This window comes from Pelobates fuscus, chromosome 4 (assembly GCF_036172605.1).
Source record: "Pelobates fuscus isolate aPelFus1 chromosome 4, aPelFus1.pri, whole genome shotgun sequence".
Classification (NCBI taxonomy): domain Eukaryota; kingdom Metazoa; phylum Chordata; class Amphibia; order Anura; family Pelobatidae; genus Pelobates; species Pelobates fuscus.
The window spans coordinates 282,451,344-282,473,756 of NC_086320.1; the positions used below are offsets into that span (position 1 = coordinate 282,451,344).

General features: G+C 39.9%; 1 protein-coding gene across 3 annotated transcripts in view; it reads right to left on the minus strand.

Moving 5' to 3' along the window:
- ELMO1 (engulfment and cell motility 1) overlaps positions 1-22,413 on the minus strand; it is a 381,378-nt gene that overhangs the window by 128,118 nt on the left and 230,847 nt on the right. For all 3 annotated transcript variants that reach the window (XM_063452154.1, XM_063452153.1, XM_063452157.1), the window contains one exon: positions 11,601-11,737. In XM_063452154.1, the coding sequence (XP_063308224.1) occupies positions 11,601-11,737 (137 nt within the window). The remainder of the gene's footprint in view (positions 1-11,600; positions 11,738-22,413) is intronic.

The window sequence follows — 22,413 nt, forward strand, 5'->3', positions numbered from 1 at the left end:
TATGCGGGAGAGTAAACCGCATTTATCACACAACAGTCCAGCAGGGCAGAGCTGTTACGAACTGACATCTTTTATCATTAGTCAACGGGGCAGGCTAATAACCGAGTAACAATATTTTGGATCACAATGATGAGTCTTGCAATCTACAAACTGCTCATCTGGATCCTATGAATTGATAAGTGAGTGAAATCAAGGAGCGTAAACTTGGTATTGTGCCAACTGACAATTCCATCAGAACCAACTCAAGCAATGAAAAGCAATATGCCACGCACCTCTGAGTATATACTGTAAGGAAAACACGAAGCATTGAGGAATAGTAATAGGTGAAGATGAGGTGCCTGGTAGGATCACATCATTATGACAAACTGGGAAAACACAGAGTTTCAGAAGAATAAAAAATCTAAAGCAATGTACCATGGGATATCTGTTTTTGTAAGCACAACAGCAGTCTCCATGGACCTAATAATTGCAGCTCCTCTTGTGTCTTCTCACCAGAAATCGGCATTTATCAAATCCTGTGTAGACTTTCTGTGGGAATCAATGTGCAAGCAACAAGCATTGATCATTTGTGGTTTATGATAACTTATCTGCATAAGTTGCATTTCATGGGACAGAACCATACAAGAGTTTATAGAGGTAAAATGTAAGAGCTACACAACTCCTCTAACATGGAAGGGGAAGTGTTATAGCGAGCAATGCATTGGGGGACACTTATGATGTGGGCAGGGACGTTTTAGCCGTGAGGCAAACAAGGCATTTGCCTTGGGCGGCATTTTCCAGGGGGCGGCAAAAAAGCTGCCCCCAAATGCCCAGGGCAAATGTCTTGTTAGCCTTGCGGCTAACTGACATGCCGGTCGGGCTGCTGGGCTGGTTGCAGGGCGGGCGGGCAAGTGGCTCCCAGCCTCACTCTGCAGCGCGCGAGGGAGCTGAGCAGACAGCTAAGAGGAAGTGCTCCCTCGCCAGCAGCCCGACCGGCAGCCGAACTAGAGCACAGGGAGATAGAGAACCCCCCCCCCCGCATTCCCAAAGGTAAGGAGGCTGGGGGGGTAAATAAAAAAATGTGTTAATGTGAGTGTGTGTATGTGTGTGTGTGTGTGTGTATATGTCTGTCTGTTAGTGAGTGTGAGTGTGAATGAGTGTCAGTCTGTTAGTGTGAGTGTGTCAGTCTGTTAGTGTGTGTATGTCTGTTAGTGAGTGTGTATGTCAGTGTGTGAGTGTGTGTGTGTCTGTGTGTATGTCTGTGTGTGTGTATATGTCTGTCTGTTAGTGAGTGTATCAGTCTGTTAGTGTGTATGAGTGTCAGTCTGTTAGTGTGTGAGTGTGTCTGTTAGTGTGTGTGTGTGTGTCAGTCTGTTAGTGTGTGTGTGTGTGTGTGTCAGTCTGTTAGTGTGGATGAGTGTCAGTCTGTTAGTGTGTGAGTGTGTCTGTTAGTGTGTGTGTGCGTGTGTCAGTCTGTTAGTGTGTGTGTGTGTGTGTATGTCTGTTAGTGAGTGTGAGTGTGTGAGTGTGTGTATGTTTGTCTGTTAATGAGTGTGAGTGTGTCCGTTAGTGTGTGAGTGTGTCCGTTAGTGTGTGAGTGTGTCCGTTAGTGTGTGAGTGTGTCCGTTAGTGTGTGAGTGTGTCCGTTAGTGTGTGTATGTCTGTTGGTGAGTGTGAGTGTGTGAGTGTGTATGTCAGTGAGTGTGAGTGTGTGTTAGTGAGTCTGTTAGTGAGAGTGTCTGTTAGTGTGTGAGTGTGAGTGTGTCTGTTAGTGTGTGTGTGTGTGTGTATGTATGTCTGTTGGTGAGTGTGAGTGTGTCTGTTAGTGTGTGAGTGTGTGTGTGTGTGTCAGTGAGTGTGAGTGTGTCTGTTAGTGAGTGTGTGTGTGTCTGTTAGCTAATGTATGCGTATCTGTCAGTGAATGTGTGTGTGTGTGTGTGTGTATTTAGAAGGCGGGGTGGGGGGGAAGGGTTGGGTGTGGGTGAGGGGGGCACCTGAGTTTTGTCCTGCCTAGATTTTGTCCTGCCTAGATTAATGTGTCCCTCCATTCCCATATTCCTACCACCACAGCAGTATTTAAAGTTCAGTGGGATGTCTTTGGTTTAGCAGTCAGATCACTTGTGATTCACAGGTGCTCACAGGGGGTGCCCTCTGCATTTAGTTGGTGAATTAAATGGAAGGGCTGCAGGGACTAGAGGAATCAATAGCCACCTCCCATGGTCAGATGGACTGCTGCACGAAGAGTTTGAAGCACTAGATACTGTATACAGCCTCTGATGACCTCTGTTTTTGCATTGCATGAGAACCAGTACAATTCCTTTTGGATTGCTTTCCCTGTACAATGACTCTCCTAGCAGAACTCTGCTTTTTTTCTCCACTCCTTTTCACTTCTTCTACCTTGTGGGGTGTTGTCTTAACCTCACCCCCGATTCTTCTTCCGCACACTTCTAATGCTGTGAAGCTTTGTGATTCATAATACATCTATCAGTGTGTTCTACAGCTTTGAATCTCTGTGAAATACCAAAAGTAGTAAAACAGGAAGGCAGATTAGGGTACCCAAGAATCACTTTAAAAAAAAAAAAACACACAGACCAACAAATAATTGGCTCTGGAGATTCCAACGATGTGTATGTGTAACTTGCCATCCGAATAAATGACAGTAATTGTGAATCTTTGTGAATATAACATGGTACAATGCCCTATCAGAAAATAAACAAAAAAAAATAAATAAAGTAAAATAAGTAAAATTCTGCAAAATAAAAGCTTAAAAACATACAGTTGAGATTTGCATTCATGAAAAACTGGTGCGGTGCAGTTTTCGTCTTAACTTAAATGCAAATGATTTTCATATTTTTATCAGACTGTCATAAGCAGATGAAAAATGCATTAATTTCCATGAATTTATTACCAAGCTTTCCAAAGGGAGAACTTCCTCCTACCATTGCTTTGACAGGGAGGATCGACTTAAGTGCTAGTGTGAATCATTCTATTTGAGTGGCAGGATGCTACAGTCAAACATTTGGTGGGACTTGGGTACCTGGAGTCCTGACTTGTGGTCTAACCATGAATAATGAGGGCAAGACTTCTCTCTACAGAGATCATCTGTAGACCTTTCCTTAAGTCCCTTGGCGATCGTTATGAATTCCCCCTGCCCTTTCTATTCTCTGCGGAGTATAATAGAGCATGCAGAAAAACACATGACGTTCGGTGGAGTGTCATCCAAATGTCATCCTATTCTTCCAAGCGAGGATGATATCTTGTCAATTCTCGATTGAACAGGTTTTAACCCTTTCACACCTAGCAACGTGTCAGGGATGTCAAAATAGCAAAAGAAAAATTGCCTAGACCTTCTCCTACAAAGGTTACGTTGCAACTGTCATTGAGATCAATTGTAATTATCTCCACAAAACAAAAACAAAAAAATGCATTAAACACAAGGAAAGATCCTGACACTTTTTCCTTTTTTAATCATTTAATTTATATTTAAAAATATATTCTTATTCCTCCCTTAAATACAAAACAAATGCTGCTGTGAGAAGTGAATGCTATGAGCTGACTTCACAATTCCCCTTTGTGTGTGTATTTTTGAGGCCAGCTGTGCACTGTGGAGGCTATTCCCGAAACTGTGGAAAATTGACCAAAATAGAAAATGAATATTAGACCAAAGATAACAAATTGGAAAAAACATAGATCGTGGTTATTTCTCCAGTTAGACTACTATTTGATCTAAAATGTACAATTCCCTTGTTAGGCTCCATTTATAATGAAGGCCTCGATTTAATAAACTTTCCAAATGATTCTATAATGTTTATAAAACTTCGCAAATGACTATCTGCAATAATGCACAAGACTTTAATTATGACTTGTGTAGATACATCATTTGGAAAGCTTATTAAATCGAGGTCTAAGTGACTAATCCTGCAGACCCTTCAATATTGTTGATCTGTTTACATTTAAACAGGAATAATTTTATAAGATGCAGTTGTTTTTATAACTACAATGAATGTTGTGGTCTTGGTGCATCTAGGAATTGTTGCTTGTGAGAAACTGGTAAGTTTACATTTGTCACTAAGAATGCCTCCAGGTGTTGTCAATCAGACATCCACTATAGGCACTTCCTCTGTAGGACCTTCAGTTATTGAAAATGTTCACATTCGGCTGAAGTCTTCGAATGCTCCTCATCAAAAAACATTGGACTGCTACCAGGCGAACGGACTGCTCCCAGCTTAATAATGCAATTCTGTGTTCCGGACTGTCGTTTGCAGAGGTTGACTTACACCTCTGTCTGCACAGGGCTTAAACTCAGTATCTGCAGAATTTCAAACCGAAGATACAGATGCAGATACAGACTTTAGGCAGCATGACCACTTCAAATCACTAAAGGTGGTCATGGTGCTTAGAATAACACTTTAACTTTAATTTTATTTTCACCGGGGGTCCAATCATCTTAAAATGCAGAGGAGAACTCTAACATTATAAATAAATATATTGATTTAAAACACCAGTGTGTTCCTACATCCACATGCTTCAACTCCAGTGCTGTGACAGTAACCAATATATTGTAGGCAGCTGTATGTGGCCTAGTGAACATGAATATGCCTGTTCCAATCACTGGACACTTCTACAACTAACAGTTTTGGATCCCAACACAGAGTTAAAAGGTTACTCCAACCACCATGACCACCAGTGATTTGAAGTGGCCATGGTGGTAAGTTGCACCTGGGGCTAGTTGCACTGCAGCACACATGACATTGGCAGTCCAGAACACTGCCGAATATTAATTTTGTGCATATTTTGCATCTGTCGTCAGCGAGCTGGAGACAGGCATGATCATCTTTTCCCTTGCAGGCAGAGCGCCTTCCAGGGGGAAGATTGATTTATCTCTCGCTTCCACTATGAGCTATCTCCCGCCTTCTCCCCCCATTACAGGCAGTATATTACTTTTTATTTTTTATAAAACCTCCGTCTTCCTCAGATGTGCACGCACGCTCTGAGCAAGGAACACAGTCCAACCAAAGGCTTCTTAATGAGAAGCCTGTGATTGGACCAGACAAGGCCTCTGTGATGTCAAGGGGGCGTGAAAATCAGCGCTGGGATTCAAGGTCAGTAAAACTTTAACTGGGTTTACTGCAAATAGAGGGATTTGACCCAATAGGGTATATTACACAGTAAAAGTCACCCCACTCAAAAGGAATAACCCTTTGAGAACCACTTTGTAGAAGTTTAACATGACATCTAGGCCAAGTTCTATAATTTATTATTAGTCTTAGCTTCTAAATCTGGCCATTCAATCTGCTTTTATTTTCAGACTAAAAACTTCTGTTCGATAAATTAAGAGGACGCCTGCCTGTCCAATTGTAATGGAGCAGCAATTTGTTTTTCTTTATTACACTATGTGACCAAGAAGAATGTTTACTTCACATTAGTTTATAAAATAGTTTCCAGGCCAACTAATTAAATGAACAGTCTGGTAGATGATAACGTGGAAGCACAGAGTCACAAGTGAATGGCCGTGTTTGTCTTTTTGATAGTCGTGCAGCGCTACCAGGCAACTTAAAATGATGAGGACTGGAAGGCAGGAGAGAGTGATAAAATTGATTCAGCTGTTGTCAGTCAAGCTTTGAGCGAACCAGACTCCCACAGTTAGCTCGAAATTGCTCACCAGAATAAAAAGTCTGTTATGCACTGCCTAACATAATAAAAAAATTAAAAAATGCGAAGCAAGTGGTATTATACAGCAATTCTAATTACATGTTAATGAAAGAGAGACAAGTTAAGAATGCCAACTGTTTCAAATCGAAACAAACCTGTGCCAAGCCTCAAACACACAAAACAAATACATAAAATACCAAAAACAACTTTCATTCTACGTTGGCGCTGGCTGGATGTACTTAATTACATACATCAGAATGCATAATAATAACATGCCATTAGCAGTAAGCCTTATATTCATGCAATATCATTGGTATTTGTACAATTATTTTCTGAGAAGTAAATAGACAGCATGTGTCGCACAACAGCAGTTATACACAAACAGTACAAGGAATTTACTCACTTAAGTCCCAATTGTCCTTTGCATGACATATAGGTAACAAATATAGTTTAGATTGGGTATTTAATCTGAATTCTGGTCCAAATCATATTTTCAATACCTGGGATCCAACCAAATCCTACCAAACGTTTGTCATATGATTTTACAATAACACGAACATGTTACCCCTACTTACAATGTTGTTTGTATAGTTCATTGATGGCTAACCTTGACATCATAAATTGTTTCTGGACTACATTTCCCTTGAAGCTCAGCTAGCTTTTAGACTCTAAAAGCTAGCTGAGCATCATGGGAAATGTAGTCCAGAAACAATTTATGGTGTCAAGGTTAGCCATCACTGGTATAGTTCCAACAGCTTTAGCTACTTATTAGACAGTGATGTGCACTGCCACTTATCTCTGCAGACCTGTGGGGAACTTGAAAATATGGTAGGAAATAAATGAAAATAAAATTGTATAGATAATAATGCAGTTATGAATGTCCTGTCTAATTTTGCATTTGGACACATTTGGCTGTATATTTCTAATGTGACATCTGCCAAAATGTTAAATAAATAACGAACATGTGAATAGGTTTTAAAATCTACTAACAACTCTGTATTTGATTAGTAAACTATTAGTGTTAAATTTTAGAGATGTCCCGAACAGTTCGCCGGTGTAACGAAAATATACCCCAACACGCAGGATTCAACTAAACACAAGACAACACAGAAGGGAGATACGTCTACCGGACCTTAGAGTGGCTGGACTCGACGTATATAGGAGAAGTACAGAGTCAGGAGCGATCCGAGGTCAAGGGCACAAAGAGACAGCGTAAACTAGGACTAGCTGGGGTCTGGTACACAGTAAACAGCTAACCGGCAAACAGAACAGATAAGGATAAAGAGATAACGTAGTCAGAAAACAAAGCCAAGGTCAAGTACGAAGGAACACAACTGAATACAACAAGCGCTAAAGGAAACTGAAACAGAAACCACGATAGGGCAAGGAACTAAGGGAAAAAGGTGAGTATATATATCTTAACATCTATTTTGATTGGTTCCTGTCACATCCACGCCCCCAAAAGGTAAGTGTATGGGGAGTGTGGCATGGCAGGGACCAATGGGAGGCCTTTGCCAATTTAGGCTCCCACTGTCCCATTAAGAGCGCGCCCGAGACCGGCGGCGCGCTCTTTGTGTCAGGCGGGACACATGACCGCTTCTCGCAGGAAAACGAGAATGGAAGGAACGCACAAGGCGAGGAGCGTGAACAGCGTCAGCGGAAATCCAACTGTGCTCCTCAAGCCCATAGCCCTTCCAATGCACCAGGTATTGAAGTCGACCTCTAAGGAAACGAGAGTCAAGAACGGCAGAAACTTCAAACTCCTCATGACCCTCCACAGAGACAGGAGGGGAGGAGGAGTATGCCAGGTATAGCGGTTGCAAACGTAAGGCTTCAACAATGAAGTGTGAAAGACATTAGGAATACGCAGATTCTTAGGAAGACCCAAGGCATACGAAACAGGATTAACCTTGTGCAAAACACAATAAGGACCAATAAAGCGGGGAGCCAATTTCATAGAAGGCACCCGGAGGCGAATATTTTGCGTTGAAAGCAAAACCCTGTCCCCCACGACATAAGAAGGAGCCGCCCTGCGATGCTTGTCAGCCTGCACCTTCTGGCGAGCAGCGGAATCCACCAAAGAACGCTGAACCTGCTCCCAAGTATTACGCAAACCAGCCAAATGCTCATCCAGAACTGGCATGCCCCGTGAGGAGAAAGCAGCCAGAAGAACAACGGGATGCTGGCCATAGACAACGTAAAAAGGACTTTTGCCGGAAGAATCATGAGTAGTGTTATTCCGAGCAAACTCAGCCCAAGGAAGAAGGTCAGCCCAATTGTTCTGATGGTGGGATACGAAACAACGAAGGTACTGCTCCAGCGATTGATTGGCATGTTCAGCAGCTCCATTAGACTGGGGGTGGTAAGCGGAAGAAAATGAGAGAGTAATACCCATTTCTGAACAAAAGGCTTTCCAGAACCTGGAAATAAATTGGCTACCCCTATCGGACACAATAGATACGGGAATGCCATGCAACCGAAACACCTCTCTAGCGAAGATAAGTGCCAGTTCCTTAGACGTGGGCAGCTTGCGAAGAGACACAAAGTGAGCCATCTTGGAAAACCGATCTACTATCATTAGGATAACTGTGTTACCATTCGAAGGGGGTAATTCAACAATAAAATCCATGGACAGGTTAGACCAAGGTCTCTCGGGAACGGGTAACAGATGCAACATCCATACGATGATCCTGCTCTACAAATCTAGCCTCATGAGACGCCATCTGCTGAGCCAAAACTGCGGGGTCCATGGCCCTATCGTAATGTAACGAAAATATACCCAAACACGCAGGATTCAACTAAACAGAAGACAACACAGAGGGGAGATACGTCTACTGGACCTTAGAGTGGCCGGACTCGACGTATATAGGAGAAGTACAGAGTCAGGAGCGATCCGAGGTCAAGGGCACAAAGAGACTAGCCGGGGTCTGGTACACAGTAAACAGCAAGCTGGCAAACAGAACAGATAAGGATAAAGAGATAACGTAGTCAGAAAACAAAGCCAAGGTCTAGTACGAAGGAACACAACTGAATACAACAAGCGCTAGAGGGAACTGAAACAGAAACCACGATAGGGCAAGGAACTAAGGGAAAAAGGTGAGTATATATATCTTAACATCTATTTTGATTGGTTCCTGTCACATCCACGCCCCCAAAAGGTAAGTGTATGGGGAGTGCGGCATGACAGGGACCAATGGGAGGCCTTTGCCAATTTAGGCTCCCACTGTCCCATTAAGAGCGCTCCCGAGACCCGCGGCGCGCTCTTTGTGTCAGGCGGGACACTTGACCGCTTCTCGCTGTCACTGCCCGCCTTCCTGTTGCAGCCGTCGGATGAGCCACGCGCGGCTTGAACAGAGGACCCCGGCCGGCCCCTGGAAAGGGTAAGTACCGCTACAGCCGGGAACTGTTTCGCCGGCGAACATATGCGATGTTCGATCCGCCCCCTATTCGTCATGGAGGTGAGAGGGTCTGGGAGGGAGGGTCTGCTGCTGTTTGGCTGGAATGTGTCTGCTGACTGTGAGGTACAGGGTCAAAGTTAACTCAAAGATGACGAATAGGGGGCGGACCGAACATCGCATATGTTCGCCCGCCGAAGTGACCGCGAACAAGCTATGTTCGCTGGCGAATAGTTCCCGGCGAACTATTCAGGACATCTCTAGATGTAAAATATATAATTGTATAATTTTACTTTCAGAATCTAGAGAAGCGGTAATAAACAGTCAATATGAAATGACCTTTGATAGGTAGGTTTGGTGGGTTATGTTTTTAATGTAAAAGTTTCTATATATAACTATATATATATAACTTTGAATTATCCACAAGGTTTGTCAAAATCTCCAGCGAATGAATACTGAGGTCAAAGATTGTGTTGGCTTCATTCAAGATAGATGCTTCATCGACGGTGAGAAGATGTGTGCATCTACCCACCCACAAATAAAACATGGAATCTCACAATGCCCAACACATTTTATAGGGCAACATACTTCTATAGAACTTCCGGTTTTAAAGGACCACTCCACACCCTAAAAGCTAATGGAAGTGGCCGGGACAAAAGGGAATGGTTTGCTAAGGCTGCAGTTCATAAGATCTGCGGCCCTAGCAAGCTCTTTCAAGATATACCCCCAATGAATACATGCGTGAAAAGCTCATACATGTATTCACTGGAGGTATATTTACTAAATAGCAATTTATTTATATATTTACTATGTGGCAGTGGAGGGCTCCTTTAACGATTTGCCATAAGAAAGCACAGCAAAAAGTTGCACCCTGCCATTTGTAGGAAAGCTATTCTGCAGCAGGGAAGTACATGATGTGAAGACCAATTTAAACATATCAGGCATACAAAGACAAATTACTTTAGTAAAGCTTCTAAGGAAGACTCCATAGTTTAACTTTAAACTAACACTGTGCACTAACCCCAGGGAAAGAGCTATGAAACTCTGTGAAGACCGTAATCATTTTGTAGCACCTTCTTTCATCTTACATTAGATATGTTTTACATGACATTAATTTTGGAGTCATTGACCGTCCGACGCCTATTACACACCACCTACAGCGTACTGAATCTAAATACAATTTGAACAGAGCTCTACTCTGCCCACCTACCTTCTTCATGATCAAAAGCAATACATGTTCAAGTTTTAATGAATCCTTTTTTTTTGGCAGAAATAATACCCATTGGCACTAGTGGAAAAAGATATACTGATTTTTTTTCTGTTCAAGAGGATAGCAATACTAGGCAGCATAACACAAATGTCAGTGCATTTTGTGTCTTTATTTGCATTATCGTTTATTACTTTTAAACGGTCAGACCACAAGCACACGTTCCTAATTCAAGAGTTTATCTGGATTGGACTACCCCTTGTTTGTGCATTATGTTTTCTGCTTAACCTGCTGGTCCATAAAAGTTTTGTCTAGTTGGAACCATGCCTTTAAATGTATGGTTTGAACAGAAAAGTTGTAGGCATTGTATAGAATTGTCTCACATAATGGTGGCATCACCAACCACCACAAGACTGCATTTACCATAAACCAAAACCATGGTTATTCAATGTAACCACATTAACACAAATATAAAAGAACAAATAGCCTACCAGTCAGCAATATTAACTGCGGAATATCACTAAATATGAAACGAATATATTGATGTGTTCAAATGCATAAAACTTTATGAAAACTGACGATGACAAAAAAAATGCAGGATCTTCAAATGTTCTAAAACATAAAAAAAAATGTAATCTGTAATTTTGTCTTAAACACACACTTTAATTCAAAAAAATTTACATAGACTATCCACCAGAGCCATTATTAGTAAATACAAAACCAAACCATTTGCCTCTCTCTGTAGCTTTTAAGAAAATATGGCAATCTTAACAGATAAGTTAAGGTGTTACGGTGGGAGTGGGTTGCTGTGACAGAAACCTCTCCTCTGAAAACTTATAGATGCAGATGTAAATGGTTTTGATTCTCTCACACTTTGTAATTTTATGGTTTATGGTCATGTCATGGCATAATTTCATGTTTTTTAAAACCAATAATGTCCATAATTTATTTTCTATTCTCTAGAATAATTTGGTATGTATTAATTAACGCAATGTTTTTCAGGAGACTGGTCTATATCAATTATGGCATGATAACTGAAAAACAATTGAGCAAAATTATTATTGAAATTATTTAAAGAAACATAAATATAAGTATTTCCATCCTTTTTTAACCCCTTAAGGACCAAACTTTTGGAATAAAAGGGAATAATGACATGTCACACATGTCATGTGTCCTTAAGGGGTTAAAGCAACCATCAATTTTAAACCACCGACAAAGGATCGCGTACTAAATCAGACATTTTCTGAGAAAATTTTACTTCATCAATTGCATCAATGTAAATGGAGTCCTAGATAAATCAAAATGTATCAAAATCACGTATAAAAAAAAAACCCAAAGCAAATGAAATGACTGATTTTCTATCATACCTTATTGAAGTCTTCAAAAGTTGCCCTCATTTCCTTCCAGGTTTTATTCAACAGCTGGATGCAAATACAAAAGAACTCCTCAAAGGCTCGATCATGAGTGAAGAACATCGGGTGAAAGTCATTGCAGGTTTCACTAGCTAAAAGAAGGAGAAGATAATTTACCAACAATGTTGGAGGTTTAGGCTATATAACACTAGATATTTTAGATTAGACTTTTAAAATGCAAACAGCAGGGGGTCTGAAAGTGGGGGAAATGGTCCACAATATATATTCACACACATACTCACCTCTGAATGTTAAGTAATAATACCACTAAAAATAATAAAAAAAAAATATATATATATACCAACCCATGACTGTTCTTTTTTTTTTTTTAGAGCAAATCTTCAAAATATGCTGGTTCTATAGAAAGCTTTCTTTCACACAGATTTGGCTGAAATTGATCTAAAAATGTGGGTAATCAAAGCGATTTAAAAGAAGCCTCTAGAATTTGATGTTGAGTTTGAAAGTCGACTTTCTACTTTAGGTTAAAATGCAACACATTGCTACTTATAATAATGGTTTTCTAGATTTATTATACTAACATGTGAATTCAAATTACGATGCAGATTGCTTTTAGAGGCATTCAAATTATTAGATCACCAAGCTATTCTAAGGCCAGAAGTTCTTTTGTATAACCATTACGGTTTTGTTGATGCACATTATAATTAAGAAAACCACTGCAATGAACCAACAAAATGGAAAGCAATTCATGTAGGAATGAAAATCATCTATCTTCCACCAAGGTTCACAATTTTTAAGATGCTTAAAGTCAAACATACTTTTCAGGTATGTAAATATTTTAAATCTCTCTACGTGCAGGCAAAATAAAATGAAATTTATAACTATCCAAAGGTGGCAAAGAGATATTTCCGCATTTTAGTGGATGACACAATTTAAGGATACATACTCAAACTAAGGTAACCAGAAATGATCTGGGATATTTAACCCCTTAAGGACACATGACATGTGTGACATGTCATGATTCCCTTTTATTCCAGAAGTTTGGTCCTTAAGGGGTTAAAGGGACACTATAGTATCCAAAATAAATTTAGTGTAATTAAGTAGTTTGGTGTATAGATCATGCCCCTGCAGGCTCACTGCTCAGACTTCTGTCATTTATGAGTTAAATCACTTTGATTATGCAGCCCTAGGCACACCTCCCTGCATCCTTTGTTGCACATTCTGTTTATTTAGAATTTTTCTTATTTTCTGCTCTGTTAGATCCTGCAAGAGCCTCAACTATGTGTTTAAAGTTCAATTTACAGAGCAGGAAATCAACACTTTTAAAGTAAGTTACATCTGACTGAAATAGAGACTGTGTCAGTCACACCCAGGAAATGTGTGGCTAGAGCTGCATAAACAGAAACAAAGTGATTTAAATCCTAAATTACAGATAATTGACCAGTGAGACTGCAGAGGCATGGTTTATACACAAAAGCTGCTTCATTAAGTTAAAGTTGTTTTGGTGACTACGGTGTCCCTTTAAGTATCCTTAGTCATCTTTTTTATGATATTATGACTTAGGAAGAATGTAAACATTTTTATCAGGAAGAAAAAGAACATCAAACCAATCACATTAAATACACTTACACTACATCAAAACACATATACAGTTTATGCACCAGTAAATCCATTATCAATGAGCTGTAACTATGTTCATGGTGAAATGGGGCAAATATGAACTGTTACTTTAAATTGTATAATCTCTTTAGAGTAGGAATCTGTCATGGCAGGAGGATGAAAAAAAAATGAATAAACATAAGGCATTTGAATGGCCTCAGAGCAATGAGGTGCAATCTGTTCGGCTTCCAAGCAGCTCCAAAGCGATTTATTAGCGGAAGCAGCCTGCGTTCACATCATTCAAACACCTGAGGCTTTTCATATCCCCATCTATTAATAGAAGACCTCACGTTACCTTCAGCCATCACGCAGTCAGATAAGTAAAACACTAGCTTAAACCTTCACATTATAGTGTTTCAAGAAACTGCCTCTCAAAAAAATGCCACTTGTCCCGTTGCCCCCTAATAAAACACACCAGATCTGAATAAGTTGGGTAAGGGCAACGGCCACAGCTTTATTTAACTATAAACATCATGCCAGCAAATTCCTCTGTCAGCTGTTGGGGTGTTCTCCAACAGACAGCTCTACACTGTTCTCCAAGAGTCCAAGCCGCCTTGGCGTTTTCATCCCTTGTATCTACGCTGGCCAGGAGGGACCGCAAGCTATGACAAAACAAAACACAAAGACACCGACACCAGAACAGAACACAACCAAACCTACTAATGGGCAGGAGGGCGGGAAAGTCAGGATCCCTCAACTTGTCTGCGCTGACTGGTAAGGTCCCTCTTCCCTTGCCCATTTTTATCTCCTGCCCCCCATTAGCAGCCATGTATCTACCTGGGGCCAACCCCCCAACCCTGGGCATCAGTCATGCTCTCCCTTCCTTATTTTCCAGAGAGAAACCTTATTAAAGGTTTTTGAAAATCAAACTCTCGAAGCTACAATAGTTACAAATTACCACTATGCTTTATAGAGAGAAAACCATTCAGAAAAAAAGCAACTCATTGAAAAGCAGGAGAAGCCAAACAAGTAGTTCTACCTACTGTACATATCCCATGATGCTTTTGGGGCAGGATGCTCAACAAAGCATCAGCACCATGTGTCATTTACTCCTATATTAAAACAAACATGAATCAGATTTCACTTGTACAAGTGAACAAGATGGAAAAGATGAGTTCATTTTTTCCCTTGATGGACCAAGTTACAAGAATATTATGCTAAAAGCTAAGTGCCTGAGATGAGTTCAAGGCTATCAGTCAGCCATCAAAAAGATGAATTAGGCATTTATTTCCACAATATTAATAAATAACTACATTTTATTATGCACACACAAACACACAATCATCACTTATAAATGAGGATTCAAGATATCTTACATTTGCATGCATGGATTAGTAGTAATAATGTGTTCAGCACTGAGCGTATATTTTACATTGAACAATATAATGTTTCTGTCTGACTCCATAATGTATACATCATTAACCCCTTAAGGACACATGACATGTGTGACAGGTCATGATTCCCTTTTATTTTAGAAGCTTGGTCCTTAAGGGGTTAAAGGGACACTATGGTCACCATAACCACTACAGCTTTATGTAGTAGTTCTAGGACAGGTGTAGGCAACCTTTGGCACTCCAGGTCTGGTTGACGGCATCTCCCCTGGTACTTTGCTAGCAGTATTGCTGTAAGAGCATCATGGGAGATGTAGTCCACAACATCTGGAGTGCTGAAGCTTTGCCTATCCCTGTCCTAGGACATAGTGCCTGTACCTGAATTGTTAAGGAGAAAAGGCAGTGTTTACACTGCTGTCTAAGTCCACCTCTAATGACTGTCACTCATAATGGTTTTCCATTAATTGCTAAGCAGAGACCACATCCACATTAGCGAGTTCTAGTAGTGAGGTTGCTTTGTGTACTACATTTTAAGGTAAACAAAATCCATGGATTTTTCAGGTAAAAAAAAAGTTATGGGCAATGTGAGCAAAATCAAATGCCCAAGAGAAATCTACATGGGTTTCTCACAGTTAAGGAACAGGTTCTGCTCAAGATTTTAGATCAGTAATTTGCATACAAACTAAATATCAAGTAATATTTGTGATACTGTAGTGAGTAATTTCAAAAACATGTTAAAACTGTTCACAAACATAAATTAGCCTTTTTTTTTTTAAAACATCGGAACATCCGTTGACCCCAAAAAATGAAGGTAAATGTAAATTTGAGCAAACTTTAAATAAAAGCCAACTTTATCGAGATGCACTCCATGTTTATTTTGACCAGGCAAAAATGTTATCTTACCACAGTCAAAAAGCAAATACAAATTATCAGTGACATTATAATAAACATGGAACAATCACTTTTCATAATTTTGAAAGGAGCATCCTAAGCTAACATGGTAAATCACTAAAGTAAGAATGGCTTGGAATTCAAAGCTTGAGTCAAAATTTAAGCCCAAGTAGCAAATTTAGGAAAAATATTAAAGTCAATTCTGGCCTTACATTTGAAATTCCCTTTAGATGTCCAGCATATCACACCTTAGTGAATAACCCTGTAAAGTGACAATACAATGTGAACTTCAAATCCAAGGCTAAAGCAGCTAATCTGTAAAAAATATTGAATTGACGTTCGGTTTCCATCAATTGTCTCTTTAGTGAATAACGTGTTGGGATAACACAGTAAAGGGGAAATAAGAGAGCTGAACAATCTAACACCATACATATACACAACCAGAGGATACTTGGTACCCAAGGGAAAAGGTACCCAATCTAAACCATGAAATATTCGGTTTGTGTGTCTGAGCAGTAGCCTAGTAGTGTAGGCAATAAATTATGCAGCTTTCAAATGCCCAAGGAATAGCTCATATAGACAGGTACAGCTGTTGAGTATTTCACATGGATTGATTCCAACAAAAAGTTAAAATAACTGTACCAGGTATAAGGAGCTGGTCTACTTTAATGATACATTTGAGAGTAAGTCATCCATTAAAATAATGAATTGCCTAAAAAAAGTTTATTTGCTCTGTGCACCTCGTTAATATTATTCTCAAATGTGGGTTATAAAGGCTGTCATCAGGCTATAATGCTGCAAAATCATCCATAACAAATAATAAAATAATGGAAAATTCACAAATAAAGAGGCAGTATACAAATGAAAGTGGGGAATGTTGTATTGGAAAATGTACATATTTGTAACTGGTCAGGAGTAGAGGTGTTCATAGAGATATATTCTTTGTCTGTATTTTTAGAATTTTCATTTGTTCATTAGGGGCTATATTTTATCAACCTAGAATACTAGCTGACAATGAAAGGTAAAGCTCCAGAAAGCTTGGCAAATTTGCTCAAACTGGATCTCGAAGTGCAGTCTCCATTGCTGGAGCTCTGGGCCCTCTTTAGTTTGCTGGGAGTGCAGCATGGCAGCCATCTTAGGTGCATCGTGCGACTCGCCGCTCGGCACAATATTCCCTTGTTGCAGGTGAGTATGACTCTCCAGCGGGGACCGGGATATGCCCCAGCAGGAGAGCTGCTGTGCGGTACAGACCCGGTGTCGAGATATCAGCCGCCTCAACCGGCAACCAGGCTGCTTTCCATGCTAGGCCTCAAGCGCAAATCGCGGCAGTCCGGCAATAATAGCGGCTTTTGTGGCACCAAAAGAATCAGCGTCACTTCGCCTGTCTTCTCTAGAGTTTCTGGGCTGTCTTGTGCAATTTTTTCGCTGTATTTATCATGCAGAGCAGGAGCTGTGTCTGCAAGCGTCTCCTCAGCTCAGCTCAGCGTTCAGGCCCCGTCCCTCAGAAATAGGCATTTTGTGAACATAGAAAAAGTCTTAGAAAAATGGGGGTAAAAACATAAGTGTTGCATTTATAATTTTGTTCAGTGTGGTAATGTTGATCCTCTAGATTCAATAGAAGGCTAAAGAAAGAAATCTTAAACCATTTCCAATTAAAGGCAGACTAAGCACCACAACCACTGCCACAATCCTGTCTCTGCAGTCTGAACAAGACCATGCATGTAAACAACCAGAGGATGCTTGCTACCTATGGAATAGTTTGGTGTAGTGCGGCATTTGATGAACATGTGACTTCACAAACACAGGAACCTAGAGGATAAACTCTCAGGGAAATTTGCTGCTCCTGGTTCCATTATATTGCAGTGTTGTTTTAATATAATGTTATTTAAAAGTATTTTCAATGTATGTAACTTGCATACCCCCTAATATTTCAGATGAAGAAGTATAGACTCAAAAATGGTAGGGGTCTGAGTGGTGGTGCAGCCGGGGCAGAGCTGTTCTGAAAAAGGTTAGCGACTTACTAACAATTTATGCAAATAAATATAAATTAGAACAAAAACAATATATATTACACAGACTGATTTCTGAACACATTTATTGTAGTTTAAAGACACATTTCTGTGAGTATTATTGCAGTGGAGCTCTGTCATGTACTCAAACACACAAGTAATTGCTACAAAGAAAAAGAGGGACATTAAGATAGAATAGAATAGAGGGAAAGAGGGGATTAAGCTAAAAATAGGGACTGAATAGGGGTGCTTTGGAGGTATGTAGTGATAACGTATATTCCTCTGGCATTTAATTGTCCATTTTCTGAAACAAAATCTATTTTTTTGCTAATAGAAAAGTGATGTATTATAATAGGTGAACATTTTGACTGCAAAGCAGTAGATTTCTTTTTTCCAAAGTCATCTTTTCCATTTCCCGACGATAAACCTAAGTAATGTATTATAAGTGAAAGGACATGACGAGACTGAATATTTAATGAACATGTAAAAGCAATCACTGTTACGCAGTAATGGAGAGCATTTCTATTTCTTTCATCTCCATAATCACTTTATCAGTAATCACTCGAAGGAACGGTCATTTTTCTCACCCTTAATCTCAGAAGTTTAATGAATATTGAGAAATGTTTCTAAAGTACACATAAGGATGAGTGACCTTGATATTAAAAAAAAGATGATGAAAGTATTTGTGGATTCTGCCTATTGTGACCTTGTACATTCCATGGAGCTGCAGCAGGTTTTCGGTTTGGTTAAAAATTAAAATTCACTCTGAATACAAGGCAGTTCACACACAATAACCCTGTATGTACCTTGTGTGTACCACATTTTGGGCTAGAAGAATGTATAATTAACATCATGCCATACATGAAATCTCGATTGCACTAAGTAGGTATATGTATATTTTCTAAAACTGAACAGATAGTCTGTTCACTGAGCTGCGGTAGTTATCGTGCCAAAAGTTCCGTGGTACCATCCCTGGGTAAGTAGTCAAACTGTTTTTTAAAGAATTGACATGTACCTTATCCTCTCCTTTTCTCTTATAGATAATGCCCAAGTTTCTACTTAAGCATGGTGACATTAAAGGGTTACTCCAAGCACCATGACCACTTCAAACACTGCACAGGAATAATTAGTTGTGCTGCTGAAAGTATACGTCAACATCTGGCTATTGTCAATCCCAAGTATTAAAAGCACCTGTTGTGATCATGGAGATGCATATTTAATTGCAGCATGGTCCTCCCTCAGCTGTGTCTCTGTGACGTCCCCAGTCATCCTAACATGCAAAAACTCATTTTAGGCAGCTAATGTGCCACCCCCCCCCCCAATCTTTTTATTTAACAACATATTGCTACTAGTTACACACACTATTAACACACTGATACATGCACATACTTTGTCACACAGACACACATGCTGGCACATACACACACAGACACACAAACACACAATCTGGCATACACATGTACACACACACACAAATGTACATGCATTTTAAAATGTTTTTATTTGCAGTCACCTTCCTGTTAGCTTGCCTTTTGTGCCCAGGATGGTGGCCTAGGCTGATGGGAGTGAGCATGCTCACTCCAGCCTCTCCTTTGCCTCCATGCTGCTGTGTGCACTGCCGCCTCCAGCTTCCTCCCTCCCCTTCATGTGAGGCGCTCTCTGAAGCAGGGAGGAAGTGACAGGTTGACACTTCCGCCCTGCCGGCGTATACTACTGTTTAAAAAGTTTTATTGGGTGGCCGCAAATCCTATACAATGTCCAAGAAATCAGACACATTCTGATTTACACTGTATGTCAGATTGTGTGTCGGATTTCCGGGATATTGTATATGATTTGCGGGTGTCAGAGAGCTGCATTCAAAATGCAGGCGTTTCCCAGAACCTCAAGGAGACTTGGGATGTCTGCATCCCTTCCCTACAGTGAGGGCAAGGAAGCAGAATCAGACTGCACGGAGAACTTTGCGTCTGTGCTGGATAAAAATACTTAATTTCTTTTATTTAGTTATTAATAGAATAAAAACAAAAATGTGGGGCGAGGAAGTGCCAGCAGGAGTTACAACAACCAAAAAGCAGTGTTTAATTAAAGGGTCAACAGACTTAATGTTGTATCCTTTGAAATGAATGCACTTCAAACATTTTGATACTTTACATTTTAAATTACATTAATTACGCATTTGTTATGCACTCTCTTGAACATGCATACATCATAAGGCACCGCTGGGGCCAATTCATACAACATACATTATAATGTATATATGTTCAGATGAGTAAGCCCTCTTGGTCCAGGCCAACTATAAGAGCTGCCTCATTCCAGGGCCCTATTTAAGCTTGAACTGCAGAGAGCCCCAGGAATAAGGATTTCCCAAGTAAGTAGGTTCATCTCAGAAGAGCAGGAATTCGGTTGCTAAGATAGTTCTGCCGCCACAGATAGCGAATGTGTGGCCGAGCCCCTCAGGGCTGCCGGCTGTGACAACTGTCATAGTGGTCACACCCGGATGGCGGCCCTGCCGGTAGCCATATTTAATAGGGACACTTTAACATTAAGAATGCAAACCTGTATTCCTAATGCTATAGTGCCCCTTCCTTATTTAGATAAGTATCCCTGTCCATGGTTTGCAGTGAAAACATTTAAAGGTTTTACTTACCTATATTCTAGCGCTAAGACGCTGTGCTAGCCTCTCCGCCTCCTTTGACGTCATTGTGGAAAAGAAAATAAATATGTATAATGGTACAAGTGTTTTACAAGAAATGGCCGCCCTAATAAAGGTCTGAATTGGACCCCTTTCACTTTATATTGATTATTTTATTTCAGGAAGATAATCAGTTTGACTAAGATCTTCCATTGTTACAAAATTGCACTGTATTATTAAAATAAAAAAAAAAAAAATAAAAAAAAAAATAAACTTTCAGTGAACTAACTGGAACCAGGTATGCCTTAAAACGTAAACACTGAGCATCTTTCTTGATCCTAATACACAGTGACAGTCCTACCAAAGCAGATATCTGCAAATCTCTTCCGTCCTCCCCTCCTCTCCTGCACATAAAATGCTATAGTAAGAAAGAGCTCTGAAGAAAATTTACAGAGCACAACATAAGCATTAAGATCTCTTTCAGCAGCAGCTGAGAGAATTACAGCCCCAGATAAGATAAACACTAGATAATAGACCCTGCAAAGCAACCTTTTCTGGAGTTTCATTATGTAAAGGCTCTGTTAATTTATTCCGCTAATCTTACTGGCAGCACCCAGGAGTTTTTCAAGAACTAGAGATTCCTTTGAAAATGTGCTCCAGTGATTCTATTAATATGAAAATGACACCTTTATTGTAATCTGAAAGGCTGCAGATACCTTAACTATACTATAGGAAGGGGGAGAAGAGGATGAGTCAAAATAAAAAGGAAAATGAGAAGACAGAAATAGTAGATGACAGTAAAAAAAAAAAACCCGGCATGACCTCCCAATGTTCTATAACCCCAGTCTTATAGGGAAACTAGGCACCATAACCACTACAGAACACTGTAGTGGTTATGGTGCACGTTTTTTATGATAATTGCAGTAACTACCTCGAGACAGGCATTTGCTAAACCGTTGGGGTGTTCTTTTACTTTTTGTGGACTTGACCTCCTCATGATTATTTGATACAACTTTGTGCTGGGTGTGTGTGTATAAATTGCTTACTCCCATAATTGGTCGATTATGAATGGGTTGGTTTCATTTCTCTTTTTTAGGATTATAGAATAAGGGTGGGGAATTGATTCCTGAATGCAAATTGTAATGTCATCTATTTGTCTTTTCATGTTATGATTTAGCATCTTTTTTTTTTTTTTTTTTTGTGGGAGATATTAACAATTTATTGCAATATATATTTATAAATGGTTTTATTTGGTTGTATCCTCTTATGTGTAGTTTGGATTACTGCTGTAACAGCTCTAAAATACATCTTTGTTAGTGCACATTATATTATTACTGGCATTTATTTAGTGCCAACTAATTCCACAGCACTGTACAACATTATAAAAAGGTAAATGTAACAATAAATGAGACAATTACTAAATGTTACAGGAACATAAGTTGATGAGGACCCTGTTCATGGATGGTTGATTAGCTGCTGCAAAAGTTATTAAGAGGACACTCTACACACATAAATCACTGCAGCAAGATAAAGTGCTTTGAGAGCCTGGAGTGTCCTTTTAACAGGAAATGGTCTAATCTGCTAATGGCATTACTCCTGTTAAATATTTAGTTTCTTCAGATGTGATCAATGGCACCAGGTATACTCCTCCATTATGAATATAAAATGTTGTATTTGGACATAATACAGGCCTCCCAACTGTTCTGATTTAGGAGTGAACCCTGATTTCTGGGTCATGTAATGCCATCACGCTGTGCTTGAGGGCACTAGGATTCTCTAGCTAGAGACTGTAAGCTTGTTCTTCCTGTATCATTTTGTCATTGTCTCATGTTCCCCTTTTTATGATATTGTATAATATTGTTGCAGAATAAGTTGGCACTATATAAATACCAATAATAATAATAATAATAATAATAATAATAATAATAAGACTGGGGCCGATTGGCTCCCAAATTTCAAAGGTTGCAATTGCTAAAATATTTATTTTTATTAACCATTTTACAGCTCTGCAGAATATCAGGCATGCTCACTTTATCAGATCTGGGATCAGGAGTGGTAGATGGAGGTCAATGGCAGCAAGGCTTTGAAATGGGGGGAGTTGTCAAACAAATGCATATAAGCATGTGCATCAGAATGACAATCTGCCTGGTGATGTTGCCCACTGCTCATCACTGCTGAAGCGCTCGTCTATGGGCTGAGACGCCTTGTAATTTAGCACAAGAGCACAGAGTATAAGCCTGTGCTGTATTTCTTTGCCTCAGTCTTCCCGACACTGTGTGACAGAGCTTGAC